The following is a 15151-nucleotide window of genomic DNA, read 5'->3' on the forward strand; positions in this document are numbered from 1 at the left end:
CTTTCTCCAAAATATAACCTCAACTGTTGTCAAGGCAACACTCCACGTGCGTTGTGTCAAAACTCCCCAAAGAACAGAGGGGCGGAGTGAGCAAAGCTCTTTATCATTTAAAGAAACAGAGCTGTTTTTGACCAGGTAAAATTAGTGTTTTCTTACAATACTAATGAGAATTTTGAATTAACGTATATTACAAACTTTTAATTTAGACCCTAAAGAATCATACCAACTTGAATAAAAATGGCATAATATCCTGCCAAGATGGCCATTTTGACCGAAGTGCATTTGATTGCTTTCACGCGTACAGTAGCTGCAGTGTCCCCGGTACATTTGGCATTCCTTATGACAACAGGTTTGAATCTCTGAGCATAACTCCTGTATGATTCAAATGCAATCACTGATTTGGCCTGACTCATTCAGTGTGATCAGACTGTGCGGGATCAGATCACACACACCAATGTGCCAACATTACTGGTCATTAAATTCACCACCTGCTGACTGCGCCTGGTCCAAAATATGCCTGATGGCACATTACTAATAGCAAATTGATCGTTTGCAGTGACAGAGTTTCCATGGTAACACAGGTACTTACAACAGGGCCGGGTGGACCCTGTGGACCCTCGCCTCCCTTCAGACCAGATGGACCCTGTGAAAGAGGGAGAGAGAGAGAGGTTTAATTCTCTAATGAGAGGTGTGCTTCAGTATCTGTCAAAGTGACATCTGAGTCTCTGCATGTGTGCTTGAATATGTTTGTGCCAGTATGTCAGCTGTTTGTACTATATATCTATAAGAAAAACAGCCCAGACTGCTTATTAAACTGGCAATCTCCATATTTCCTACATCAGAAACCCAGGGCTGGCAGTGCATTGTCATGTGAAACCAAGGACACGTCACTCTCCTCCCATCAAGTCATGATCTGAGTCATGAAAAACATATGGACCAGCTAACAGTAAACATCAAAAAAACAAGCGATGGCATATTTAATTGTTGTTTATTGAAATCATACTGGCTTTGGGTTTCAAATGTGACTTTCAGCAACACTTGATTCATGAAAGATGTAACTAATGGAGATTGAAATTCATAAAGTTGGCAGATACTATTTCTTAAACAAAAAACAAAACTTTGATTATATTCAGTCCCACAGACTAAATACTCATAATGAAGAAAAACAAGTATGGACATTTCCAAAGTCCCCAAGACATCCACTTCTTTTGAGTTGCCCAATTGTGGCAGTTTGTTATGCAGAAAGTAACTTACAGGCCCACATCAGAGGGATAATAAATATGTCATACTGAATCTTAGAAACTGACTGAAAGTGAGATAAAGGTTAGCATTTTTCTTTAGGAGAGTGCAGTATATCATTATAGCGCCTCGTGAGCAGCCGAGAGACAGTATAAATCTGACTAGATATTTGAAACACTTTAAAAATGAACTTTTATTTCGTCTAAAAGATTATGTTGGCGCACAAGTATTTCTTTTCAATACATTTTCAGCCTGAAAGTCAATATGAAACCAAAATCATACTTTTACATATTACTGGCTTTATTATGCATATTTGTTTCTAAGCAAGATGTGTTTCAAAAATGTATTGAATGTCTTAATGCATGTTAAATAATTCAGTTAATCTTCACAAGCCTCAGTCTTATAGTTAGGACTGTACCCTTTCCTGAGGCATTCATCCAGTGTGAGCATTTGCATGAACAGCAGGCGTTTAAGCAGCTAATGGCCAGTTGGTGGGAGTGGGACACATCATATTAACTTGTTTGTTCTTACCGCTGCGCCAGGAAGCCCCCTTTGTCCTGGGAACCCTTTCAATCCGGCAGGGCCAGGTTTCCCAGAACCCCCCTGAGGACCTGGATCACCCTTCAAGGAGAGAGACGATGAGATTTAGTCCTCTAACTTAAAAAAAGAGCATTATCTGCCAGCTACACATTATGAAATTGGACAGAACATTATGTGAATTCTCTCAAATTATTAGCCTTGAATGATCTGAAGTAAACGTGTTTAGCACACCATACCTTTCCACCTTCTTTGCCAGCAGCTCCGGGAAGACCTTGCTCTCCAGGGGGCCCTGGTGATCCAGGATGTCCTCTCTCTCCAACAGGACCAGTTTCTCCTGTAGATCCCTTTCCAATTTAAACAGGTTTTTAATTAAACTTCTAGCTAACTTCAGGATATGTTTTATCAGAGCAATGTGTTGGTGTTTTTTTTTTTTTCTGGTTATATAGAACAATAACTGTTCAAGCTCACCTGTGGGCCAACAACACCTCCAGGTCCAGGAGGTCCAGTTTTTCCTTGGAAACCCTGTGGTGAGAATAAACAGTCATCATGAGATTACATGCAATTGATTCTAGTTATAACATGTGTGTGGAAGTAATCTTAGAGCAAAGAACAATCTGATTGATTGTAAACTATGTAAGTATCACTAAACTGTCCAAATCCAGCTAATCTTTTTCCTTAAATCACTAAAAGAGAAGTGCAGTATTATCATCTTGAAAATCACAAAGGAGAGACATTCAATATAAAACGAGTTCCTCTTTTTAGCAATCCATCTCTCTGACATTCTTAATTAGAAACAGAGATAGATAGACCTGAACAGTATTGCACCTTGACACTGTCGGCAGATAAAAGGTAATACACCATAAAGACGGTCCACAACATTTCTGTATCTTTACACTTTACACAAAGATAAAATGATACTCACAGTCTCTCCTCGCTGTCCTGGGTGACCGGGCAATCCGTCCTTTCCAGCAGGCCCCTGGGGGTTTTGCAAAATTGAAACCGATTAATTGAGATTAAAACTTTAATTATTATATAATAGACTTATAGACACGTGGTTATCATTTTCATGTTTGTGGTTTAAAGGCTACAGTTAGATATGTTATTTGAGCTACAGTATAGACAATCTAGCTCTGTTGCTTTACAGAAAGGAGGTCCCTGGTTCGATTTCTGGGTTTGCATGTTCTCCCCGTGTCCACTATGGTTACACACAATTCAAAAACATGCAGTATAGGTGAATTGGAGATGCTAAATTGTCCATAGGTGTAAATGCGTGTGTATGCATGTGTGTGTGAGTCCAAAGCCATGTAATGGGAGGGTAGAGGAAAGACCTGGCAACCTACCGCAGAAAAAAAATCAATGCCAAGAAAATTCATGGACAGTCTCTCCCGTTTGGCAAGAGACGGCCCATTGAATCACTAAGAGTCGGATACGACTGAAATGGTTAATGAAGGAATGAATAGAGAGCTTATTGTATGGAAGCCCATTTCGGCCACATAAGAAAAAACAACAGCAATGTTTTCGTAAACCATAATTATGACATAAAAGTTGAAATTATGAGACCAGTCATAATTATGAGATAAAAAGTCAAAATTAGGACCCTAAAAGTGATAATTACAATTTCAACTTGTCATAATTAAGACTTTTTTTTGTCATAATTAGGACTTCGAATGGCATAACTATGACATAAAAGTCATTTATGTGAATAATTGCAGAAATGGACTTCAATACTAATGTGAGATGGCCCATTGAACCACTAAGAGTCGGATACGACTGAAATGGTAGAATGAATGAATAGACAGCTTAATGTATGGAAGCCCATTTCGGCCACAAAAAGAAAAAAACCAGCAATGTTTTAGTAAACCATAATTCTGACATAAATTCATAATTATGACATAAAAATTGAAATTATGAGACCAGTCATTATTATAAAAAATAAATAGAGATAGTCAAAATTAGGACCCTAAAAGTGATATTTACAATTTCAATTTTTTTTTGTGTCATAATTAGGACTTCGAATGACATAACTATGACATAAAATGTCATTTATGTGAATAAATTATGTGAAGTGGCAGAAATGGACTTCAATACTAATGTGAGTCAAAGAGTAGAATGACTTGGATTAGAATAAGTCAAAAGCATATGAAATTGACGAAACTACATACAGGTGGGCCTTTAGGGCCTGGCAATCCAACAGGGCCCTGAGGTCCTTGGGGTCCCTAAACATGGGACAAAAAAATGATTAAGGGAGATGTAAAGGTTGATTAATACAACTGAACTGGAGAAATAATTCAACCATCACTTACTCTCTCTCCTGGGCCACCAGATGGTCCATCATTTCCTGATGTTCCCTAAAACAGAAACAAAGCTGCCTGTTACAAGAAAACATTCCCAGATATCATTGACTATTTGAGTTAGCTGAATAAGGACTGGTGAAGCCTGACCTTTGGTCCAGGTTTTCCTGTTGGACCTCTGGCACCTCTTCCACCACGAGGACCCTGAGATCAAGTGTTATTAGCGATAAGCCTTATGTCATTAGTGTATGTGTACAAAAGTTTTCTTTTCTACTGAAAAGATTCAAACTGGTTTATTTACATACCGTTGGACCTCTTTGTCCTCTTGGACCTGCTTTACCAGCAATACCCTAAAAAACAAAACCAACCTTTAAAATTCAAACCTTAACATTTTAACAATTAGGGCATAAAACTTTTTGCCACACACCGGCCGTACATTTAAAAAATATATATATATATAACACAAAAGTTTTAGATTCCAGTAAAAATTCACAACTCTCTGTTCTAATTTCAATATTTCACAGCTAAAACTGCTAGCCTAACTAATTTAAATTGAAAACATTATTAAAGACAAGTAAAAAATTATAAAAATATAATATTAAAAAAATAAGCAAAAGCACAAATAAGTACAATATAATAAAGACACAATTTAAATAAGCAGTGCTTTTCTAGGTTTTTCAGGTAGGTAACAGTTTAATCAAGTAAGAAAACGTAAAATAATGCTGCATAGTCTTCACTGTACAAATTAAAACATTATAATTTATATTATTACATTTCTTTATTTAAGTTTAAAAAAAATTCAGCCAAGAGCAGTGAGAGATTTTTATCTTTGCCCTTTGTTGCTTGATTAACATTAAAAACACAGACAGCAGCAGGAATATTAGGCTACTGTCACTTTAATAGCAAATGCACGTCTTTAGTGACGATGCAGTGCTGGCCTGTCAGAGAAGTACAATAGAAATGGCTCTAGTCAGGCAATAGCATCCTAAAAGATAATTTAATTTTATAGTAAAATAAAAAAACGCCCTTATACGTACCCTTCCTCCCTTCTCACCATTGGCTCCAGGGAAGCCAGCGAAACCAGTAGAGCCCTGTATATGGAGACAGATTATTAGTTATTACACTTATTTCACTTCAAAAGTACCCAATATTCATTCTTATACATGCCAAAAAACTTTGGGTTGAGCAAAAGTGAAGCTGTGTTGACACAGAGGATGTCCTTGAGGAATTCACAAATGTTAGCATTACTGCTAATGCTAACATTTGTGAGTGATATTCAGAGGGCTAGCTTTTGGAGTTGATAAACATGAGCAGTGTGTGCCTGTTAGCACAAGGACAAGAGAAATTGAAGGTCGAATTATTTTGGCAGGGAAGAAGGGGGAAGCGGCCCATGCACAATGGAAACGCTTCAGTAATTTACTCCACAGGATGGTCGCCAGCACAAGATAATGGAGCAGATCAAACAGACAACTGCAAATATACACACAAAACAATGGAACACTGAGGTGGACCAAACGAAATTTCCCATTCCCACTGAAAGTCAAAGCTAATCACAATGCTCCAGCTCCACTCTGCATCTTACATTAAAAAGTGCCCCTTTTATGCTTTTTCAGAAATTACCTTTCATGTAGTATAGCTGTTTGTGAATGTAAAGGGTCTGCAAAGTTTCAGAGATCAAAACTGTACTGACCAATCAGATATGAAATATGTCAAATATGTCTGGCCAATCAGAGCAGAGTAGGCTCTTGGAAAGGAGGGGTTTAGAGAGGCTGAATCACAGACTCAAACAACAAACTGTTTTCAAACACTGAGGAATTAGATAATGCTGCAATGTATATAATGAGAAAATTAAAGTGTTTTTGACCTTGGATTCATGTTAACCTATTGTAGGAGACTTCCGAAACTAAATCAGAAACCTCTAAAATAGTATAAGGGGGGCACTTTAAATGAAAAAAAAAAAAAAAACAGCACTAGGAAAGTTGCATGCTTTATCAAAAAACTAAGATTAGCCAATTAACATGTTACACTCTAAAAATGCTGGGTAAAATTTGGGTCAAATATGGACAAAACCAAATGTTGGGTTAAAAATCCAATTTAAAAAAAATTACAGTTGAAAGTGAAAGTTGAAGCTGGGTTAAAATTTGAAAATAATTTTTTAATTAATTGAATATATATATATATATATATATATATATATATATATTTTTTTTTTTTTTTTGGGGTTCAAACAACCCAGCATTGTTTAGAGTGTATGATCATGATGAATTTGTAAAAATTCCAAACCCAAATTAAAAAAAAAAAAAAAAAAATTATATATATATATATATATATATATATATATATATAATAAAATTTAAAACTTTTTAGATATAATTATTAATACAATAATTATATTAATAAATTATAAATATTACAGATATTACTATAAATATTATTAAATTATTATTATTTTTAAATGACTAAGTGAATGTTAGATGACGAAAAAGGTAATCCATGTAAAAACAGAGAAAATGAGAAGAGAAATTATAGCAGGACCAATATCAATAGATGAAAAAACATCAAAACCAGGTGATATGATACTGATATATGGCCATCCTTAATAGGAGTGAGAAAGAGAGAGATAAAAAAACTCCCACTGGACTCAAGAAACCAACTCATCACTTCCAGGGGAAAACCAACCTCCTCACATGCTCTGAACAGGACCCTGAACATTACTTACAAAAATGCAGAAGAAAATGGAAACCCAGAGTCAAAATAGCTGACAAAGCAAGTTGTTGACTACTTCAAAATCACTTTCCATAACTTGTTATTCAAACAAAAACAGGGAATTCGAGGTGTATGAGTGGACTAGCCTATATACTGAATCAAATTAGCGTTTTGTTGATGTTAGCAAGCTGAGCTGACTGAATAAGCTGACAAACGTCACAACACAAACTGTCTCTGCACAGTCTTGGGCTGTTCACAGGCCTGCACTTATTGCAAACTGGGTGGCTGAGAGATAAAGCAGTCAGTGTCATGGAGAATGAGTCCTTTTAAATCTGTTAACACAGGCTATCAGAGAGCAGCAGGCCTTGCATGTCAAATTCAGCGAGCGGCCAATATGAAGAAAGCAGTACAAACTGTGGCACTGTTTACGGGATGATAACTTTTGTTTAATTAAAAGTTAATGTCTAATTGTTTAATTGCTTTTGTTTGTAAATAATGACGCAAAATAGATACTTTTCAAAAAATAAAAATAACTTACAAAATGATAATAAAGCAGCAAAAATAAACTTGTCAGCACTAACCTTAGGACCTTGTCTTCCTGGGTAGCCAGGCAAACCCGGAACACCAAGTTTTCCCTAAAAACAAAAATAAGAACACACTCTAGGTCTGCGCATATTCATTTGCAGTAAACAGTCATCAGGCCATAAAGAAACAATAAAGCATTTCAGCACCCTGCACAAACAGCAAAAACATATGGGAGCTGTGATGGAGTATTTGGCTGCCCTTTAAAACTGGTGTCCAGAATCAATTTAAGAGTTGTGAGTTCACACATGAATTAATAATCCCTGACAGACACTTAAGTGCCCCAAAAACACTAGTGTTGATTTTTCCAGGGCTGGTCATTTTAAGCACTTTCACATTATATTCAACATAATGAGTTTTAAACTGACCTTCTCTCCTGCCGTGCCCATAGGACCAGCCTCTCCGGAGGGACCTGATTTACCTTTGGGCCCCTCTGGTCCGTCTTCTCCTCTGGGGCCCAAAACACCAACCTCTCCCTGAACATCAGCAACAATAAACAAACATTAAACCCGTTTCACAAACGGGAAAAACTCGAACATGTGATAAATGAGTGGGGTTATGAGTGCTGATTGAAATGTAACTGAAATTAAATTAGCAACGTGGTTACTGGTACTCACCTTGTCACCTTTCAGGCCCATGTCACCCTTGAACCCAGGAAAACCATCTTCTCCCTAAAATCAATCAAAAGATAGATAGATAGATAGATAGATAGATAGATAGATAGATAGATAGATAGATAGATAGATAGATAGATAGATAGATAGATAGATAGATAGATAGATAGATAGATAGATAGATAATGGCTAAATGCTGGCATCTAGTGGCCATAGTGTTACTTGCTGGCTCATGCTAGTTTAGATCGAAAAATTAAATATCTAAGACTGTCAGAATGTTAATTTACCAACCTGTTCTCTCAGAAGTGTTCTTGAATTTTAAATGTTGAGCATAATATTACATATCAATAACAATATATTTCATAGACATAAAAGTCTTGATTCTTTCTAAACGAAACACTGACACTTGGTGGCCACTGTAGAGGATGCAGCCAGAAGCATATCAAGTCACAATATTGTGTACTGTATACTGTACAAAAATAATTTAAACATATTGTATTATTACACATATTAAGATAATTCTTCAATATTTTTTTTCCTGCTTACATTCAGTCTTAGGTGATTTTGCATTACATCTGACTGAGGCCATTTTGGTGCAGAAAGTCACTGAAATTGTTTTTTAGCTAATCGTTCTGTCATCCGTGTGCCTCGTTTTAGGGGCTGACCTAAGAGCTCATTCGTGGAGACAGAGGACAGGTTCATTTGCTTACCTTCTCGCCTTTGCCGCCCTTCAAGCCACGAATGCCCTCGGCACCCTAAATGGACGGAACAATGAATAGAGGCTCTAATGGATAGACTAAGAGCACATAATGTTGATAATAAAGAAAAGTGAGATGAAGAAAATCAAAGCTGTTTACCTTCACACCTCGGGGGCCGGGATAGCCAATGGACCCCTGGGGACCTGTTTGGCCCTATGAGGAAGAGAGTAAATATAATAACATGCAATCCATCTGGATTAATACTGTAGAGCGGAATTAGGTTTTAAACTTCTAAAGGGTTCACACATTAAAGAGACAGAGAAATGGCTTTAATTGTGTTTCTGAGCTTTTAGACAGCTGCAAAACAGCACCTTCAAGCACTCATTTCGAGACACACTGAAAATACACTCACAGCTGCTCCTTTCTCCCCGGGAGGACCCTCTTTTCCAGGATGACCCTGTGCAAGGATTACAAACATAAAAATGTGTTTATTAATGGTGAAAAGATTAATGAGTTCAATTATCTTGGCATAATATTGGACTCAAATGTCAGTTTTTAACATGTAAAGAAAATGGTGAGGGATATTAAATATAACTTGGCAAATATTAGACAAATTAGACAATGTCTCTTTGATCCATTCTCACAAGTCTTACTGTCTGACATGTTGGGGTCAAGCTGGTGAAACTGTAATTAAACCCTTAAAATCCCTATATAAACAGACATTTTTAGATAAAAAAAACAAAACATTTTCATTATTATAGGATCATAGAGAAACATCATTTTTTGAACTTTGACAACTTAACTTTTTTCAAGTTAGTGTATGGTTGTATAAAATCTTAAATGGCTTGGCTCCTTCTGTATAATGTGACTTTTTTCATTTTCGCTCTGAAAACTTGAGTAATTGTCTGGTTCCCTTTCATCGTTCTGGATTTGGACTATCATCTTTCGCAGTGAAAGCTACTAATCGGTGGAATGTCCTACCAGAGGATAAAAAAGGATGTAACGCTCTTAGTCTTTCTAAATTGAAGTTAAAATCTTATTTTTTTTAATCATACCAACACTGTACACATTGAGATTTAATTTAATATATTTATTTATATTATATAAAAAAAAAAGTGGGGAAAAAAAAGCTAATTAGAATTTTTTATTCATCAAAAATACTGGGAAACATTTGCTGAGCAGCAAATGAGCCTATTAGAATGTTCTCTGATGGGTCATATTACAGTTTAAAATATACAACATTAAAATAGTAAACAGTCTTTTAAATTGTCAAATTAATGCACCTTAAGAGACTTTTTTCAAGAACATAAAAAAATCTTAATAAAAAAAAACCCAAACAGTTTTTTTTATTTGTGAGATTTTATATTTTATTTGCAAAATATTACGATTTGTATTACAATTAAAACAGAAAAAACGATTAAATACAATGTTGTTATTCTCTATTACAATAACATTCCAATAAGTATTCTACAAATATAAATATATATAATTAGACTATTTACCATCCAATATTTTTCTTGCAAAATAAACAATAAATAAACTACATTTAAAAAATAGAAAATTATCCTATACATATTAGGTAGTTATTAATATTCAATGGCACCTAAATAACTATTAAAATATATTAAAATAAACAGTCTTCTAGAATCTTATGGACTACAGCAGAAGTACAATTATTTTACAAGAATGCCATTTAAACTCTTCAAAATGGAGTCAATCCACAAAAAACAGGCTGTAAAAGTGAAAACAAGGGTCTCTGTTTTTGCTTATTTTGATGAAAGCCCTGTGTTGTGTCTTTGTTGAATTTCTCTGAACTGCGATTCCTGTCATTCCAATTCAAATGTACAACTTATGAACTGAAATGCAGCCAACACTTCAATTCTTAATTATGTGAATAAAATATTCTAGTTAATGGTTAATCAATGATATGTGATGATGCAATTTTTTTTTTTAAACTGAACGCACAGAATTAGGGGAGGGGAGAATACGAATTGAAGAAAAGTCCACTTACAGGAGGCCCATCCGCCCCAGCCAGCCCATGGAGCCCCTGTTTTCCACCGGGACCCTATGAGAGAAAGAAAGAAAGAGGATAAGTGAGAAAAGAAAAGAAGAGGGAGGAAAAACAAACACAATTAAGGCTGCGATTACTGGTGAGCCCAAGTGATTCACTGGGCAACTTTTATAAGCAGTTCACTCCTAAAGCACTTCATTTCCATCTTTTTCCTCTTGGTAAGGAAGAGATCTAATCATGTGGTACGTCTGGAAACACTCCACCACTTCTGGAGTCACATTTCAGAGTCTTTCTGGCCTCCATCCAAGAGCCCTGACAAAATGCTTGTCTGAGAGACTAACCAATGACAGTTTTGTGTGTAAGCATATATCCTGCTTGTTGAAGCATTAGCAAGTCTTGAGGTGTGTGTGTGTGTGCGTGTGGTTTTTCTCTAGTCAGCATTGATCTGAAGACTACATCTCAGAAACCGAGGAGTCTGTTGAATCGTTTATAGGGTTAGGGCAGAAAAACGCCGCCTGTAATAACAAAGACGATGGCTGCTGGGGTGTGCAACTTTGATTCACACACTCACTTTCTCTCCAGGTGGACCAATCGGGCCTTGAGGACCAGGCAGACCCTGCAAGACAAGGTTTCCAAAGTTAGACGGTACAACATGAAGACTTCTGATAGTAAAGTTTATGTTGGAAAAAGCTATGGGCACCTCTCAGTCAAATCTAAGAAAGAATGTCAAACAGGATACATTATTCTGTGTGTCTGTGCGTGAAGAAGAAGAAGAAGAAGAAGTGTGAATATATGAGTCCTATAAACTTATGGAGCCTGGATGAGGATTTGGATTAATGGATCTACCAGTTTTCATTGCAGTCTTTCAATAACAGTTCATCAGGCTCTACATTTAACTGAATACAAGTGAAAAACAGAGCAGAAAAAAGAGACTGCAGGAGAATGAATGACCCCATGAAGTCATTAAACATGTGTTTTCCTTTTTCTGTGTGGACGTATTTACAATTGAAACAGGAAGTTTGGGTGGGATATATCGAAGGGGTGGTCTCCCTTTTTCTTTTAAACTAGCCACAAGGCTATAGCTACTGTGCATCACATGCATTTACATGATTTGCTACTTGCTAGTCAGTTGTGGGTGGTATTGGGGGAGGGACTTTCTCATTCTAGAGAGCATCTGATTGGACAAAAGTCTCTGTAGTAGCTACAACACGAATCATCAATAATTTTGGTCAATTTACACTACCGTTCAGAAGTTTGGGTCAAAACAGTTTACAGTAAACGTTTGTTTACAGTAAAAACAGCAATATTGTGAAAAATTATTACAATTTAATAATAGTTTTCTATTTGTATATATTTTATATGTGATGGCACAACTAAATTTTCAGCATAATTACACCAGTTTTTAGTCACATGATCCTTCAGAACCATTCTGATATGATAATTTGCTGCTCAAGAAACATTTCTTGTTATTATCAATGTTGAAAACAGTTTGTGCTGCTTAAATATTTTTTGGAAACATTAATAATTTTTGTTTTAATGAATAGAAAGGTCAAAAGAAGAAAATGTATTTGAAATAGAAGACTTTTGTAGCATTATAAATGTATACAATTTTTTTATAATAAATTCCAATTTCATGTATTCTTGCTAAATAAAAGTATTAAAGTAGTCGTTTTCAAGATTGTGGGCAAAACCGGTACTGCAATCACTTTCAAATTACTGTAGATCGATGTAAAATTTAAGATTAATTGAAATAAATTTCTTGCATGCAGCTCCTTTAATTTATGTAAAAAAGAATAATAATAAAAAAAAGTAATGACCAAAGGTTTGAACGGTACTATATCTACAAAAGGTTATTTATGTCAACTTTTAGGAGCACACTGGTGTATAGATGACCTCAAAATAACAGTCAAAGTCTAAAAGCCTTTCATTGTATGTGGGGAAGTGAATTATTCTTGTTTAGAAAAACACAATTAAGTTTCCTGAGAGAAAGACAGAGAGAGAAAAGAGCAGATGGACAAAAGATGATTGATTGACGGATACCTACATGTGGACCGGTGCTACCCTGTTGCCCAGGGGGTCCTGGCTCTCCTTGAGGACCCTGTTAAAACATTTAATAGAAACACTTTAGTACATAACACAATCATTCCTACACTTCACTTCTCCAGGGAGCCTGACACTTTAGACAGATATGAAAAACAGCCCCCACACCTCAAACTCCAAAAATCCTCTACATGTTGAACAGACACGTGTAATATTGCGAATCCATCTTTTTCCATTGTGATTCTTTCCTGATTTGCACAGCCTATTGTAATAAAATCGATTATACGAGCTTTAAACCACTGAGAAAGAATGTTTTTTTTATAACAAACTGCATACAATAAGAAAAAGTTGTAGTTAAAGTGAGACCTTGAGTAAAAGAAAATAAATTTATTTTGATTGTCCACATTCTACTAACTATAATTAACTTTACAACTATATGTCAACTTATTCTACTAACCCTGAACAGTCTACAAATGCTCTAATGAGAGTTATTTAATATGTAGTTGACAAGTTACTTTAGTAGAGTGTCTAAAGTGGACCACAGGAAAACTGTAACCAATTTTTTTTTGATTTTATTTTACTAAAATAAACTTCAGTGTAACCTTAATTAGTTGATTTGATTGGACCAAACACTAATACTAAACTTGTATTGAAGCGAGACAACAGGAACACATAATCATGAAATTAATGTTAACACAATCAGTTATGATGCCCTAATGATAAAAGCCAGTGGAGAATTGGCGCATCCTGCCATTATTCCAACCTCTAAGCATTGCCATGTAGTGCTGAATTCTGGAGTTGAGAAACTAAATTGCAAATCTCCAAAATAGGCTTTCAATAAAGTATCAATATGTTCATCACTATCTGTGCAAACCCTCCTCTCCGCCATGACAGGAGGGCTGACATCCTGCAAGCTGTGGTTTTTCTTCCTGTCACTGGATTTCATTCGACTGACTTGACTGACTTTGTAAGAAGTACTGATCAATGCGAGGCCCTTGCCCCTTCTCCCTCAAGCATTTCATTTTCCCTTGATGAATCTTCAAACCCCTGACCGTTGTTACCATGCTTCAGCCATAGACACAAGCTTGGAGTTCAATGACTTTACTAACTGCAGATCTTGAACTAGTCTTACTCTTAACACTCATATCCGTTTCCATTCCTAAGTCGTTAACCATGTTGTCCAACACTGAGTCATCTTCCGCCCCCCCTCTCGCAGACTGGAGGGGTATTTTTCTCTTGCATTTCTCAGAAGCCTTGGGCGGGTGTCTCAAGCATCCTGTAAACACGGAGCTAGATACTGCCAACAAGGGTAGCTAACCATTACCAGCCCCATTAGGGTCCCTTTCCTCCTGTCAGCTGTCTCTGTCAGGTCTTTCCCTTGTTGCCAGCACCACTATTCACTACAGTCACTGGACATATCCAGATCTTCATGATTTCCATTACACGAGAGTAGATGTTAAAACTTCATGCTGATTTGTATTCGTCTTTCGCCAAGATAAGCACAAACTAATACAGTACGTAGCTTTACAGTCACCTAGGCTTCTCCATCCATTTACGCTTCTCTCCATTTGGTGATGTGAATCTCCTTCTGTCTGGAGTTAATGGCTGCAACTACAATGTGGTCTTTCCAGTGGACCAGGACAACAACTGTCTGGATTGAGCCGAGTATGGGACATTTTTAGGGTCTTTAAGTGGGCACAATGAACTCCCCTGTCTCGCCAGAAGGTCCATCCATCCATCCATCCATTTTCCAAAACGCTGGTCAAACGTAGGTACAGTGTAATATCATGCCTTTTTAATTAGTTATTAAATTGTTTAAGGTTTATAGATAGTTTCCATGATAGAGTTTAAAATAAATATTTTCATTACTACTGGAGCAGCCAGTTTATGAAAAAACGCCAGCCCTTCCGGCGCACTCAGTGTCCAAATTCACTCACTCGTTTTCATTTACTTCCTCAAGTAAACTGCATTAGTGGACTAATGTAAAGACAAGTGGTCTTGGTTATAGGGGGTGATTTTGAACACAGCCTAGATGATATCCCTAGATGAATCCTTGCATATTTTAGTGGCATACTTCATATCTTCTTAATTTCAGCACATTCTGATCACCCTCCTGCAGCTAGTGTACAGGAATGGTGACATTAGCTCTCTCCTGCCAGGCCTACTGTGTTTCTCTTATCTTATAGTCTTATTTAGATGTGACCCTTGCTCAGGACAACCAATATGTTTCAGAGAGGTCAGAGGTTGTCAGTAACAACAATTAACCAAGAGGTAGCTCTCTATTCTGTGATTACCACACTATTAAAGAAGGAGAGAGGAAATCTTACCATATTTCCTTTAGGGCCAGGTGGTCCATCCAATCCAGGAAGACCCTGCATTTGTATAAAGCAGCAGTGTCTAGTTGAGACTTTAAAACTAAATGGATAGATG

At 36.4% G+C, this 15151-nt stretch overlaps 1 protein-coding gene across 1 annotated transcript in view; it reads right to left on the reverse strand.

Moving 5' to 3' along the window:
• The window catches only part of col11a1b (collagen, type XI, alpha 1b), an 86527-nt gene that overhangs the window by 24031 nt on the left and 47345 nt on the right, over positions 1-15151 (reverse strand). Inside the window, exons 22-41 of the mRNA XM_039677664.2 lie at positions 15049-15093; positions 12726-12779; positions 11253-11297; positions 10682-10735; positions 9083-9127; positions 8830-8883; positions 8683-8727; positions 7976-8029; positions 7727-7834; positions 7358-7411; positions 5108-5161; positions 4376-4420; positions 4221-4274; positions 4083-4127; positions 3942-3995; positions 2702-2755; positions 2248-2301; positions 2016-2123; positions 1771-1860; positions 590-643 (exon numbers count right to left, since the gene is read on the reverse strand). Coding sequence (XP_039533598.2) covers positions 590-643; positions 1771-1860; positions 2016-2123; positions 2248-2301; positions 2702-2755; positions 3942-3995; positions 4083-4127; positions 4221-4274; positions 4376-4420; positions 5108-5161; positions 7358-7411; positions 7727-7834; positions 7976-8029; positions 8683-8727; positions 8830-8883; positions 9083-9127; positions 10682-10735; positions 11253-11297; positions 12726-12779; positions 15049-15093 — 1170 coding nt within the window. The remainder of the gene's footprint in view (positions 1-589; positions 644-1770; positions 1861-2015; positions 2124-2247; positions 2302-2701; positions 2756-3941; positions 3996-4082; positions 4128-4220; positions 4275-4375; positions 4421-5107; positions 5162-7357; positions 7412-7726; positions 7835-7975; positions 8030-8682; positions 8728-8829; positions 8884-9082; positions 9128-10681; positions 10736-11252; positions 11298-12725; positions 12780-15048; positions 15094-15151) is intronic.

The sequence above is a fragment of the Pimephales promelas genome, chromosome 5 (assembly GCF_988280905.1).
Source record: "Pimephales promelas chromosome 5, fPimPro1.hap1.1, whole genome shotgun sequence".
In the NCBI taxonomy this organism is placed as follows: domain Eukaryota; kingdom Metazoa; phylum Chordata; class Actinopteri; order Cypriniformes; family Leuciscidae; genus Pimephales; species Pimephales promelas.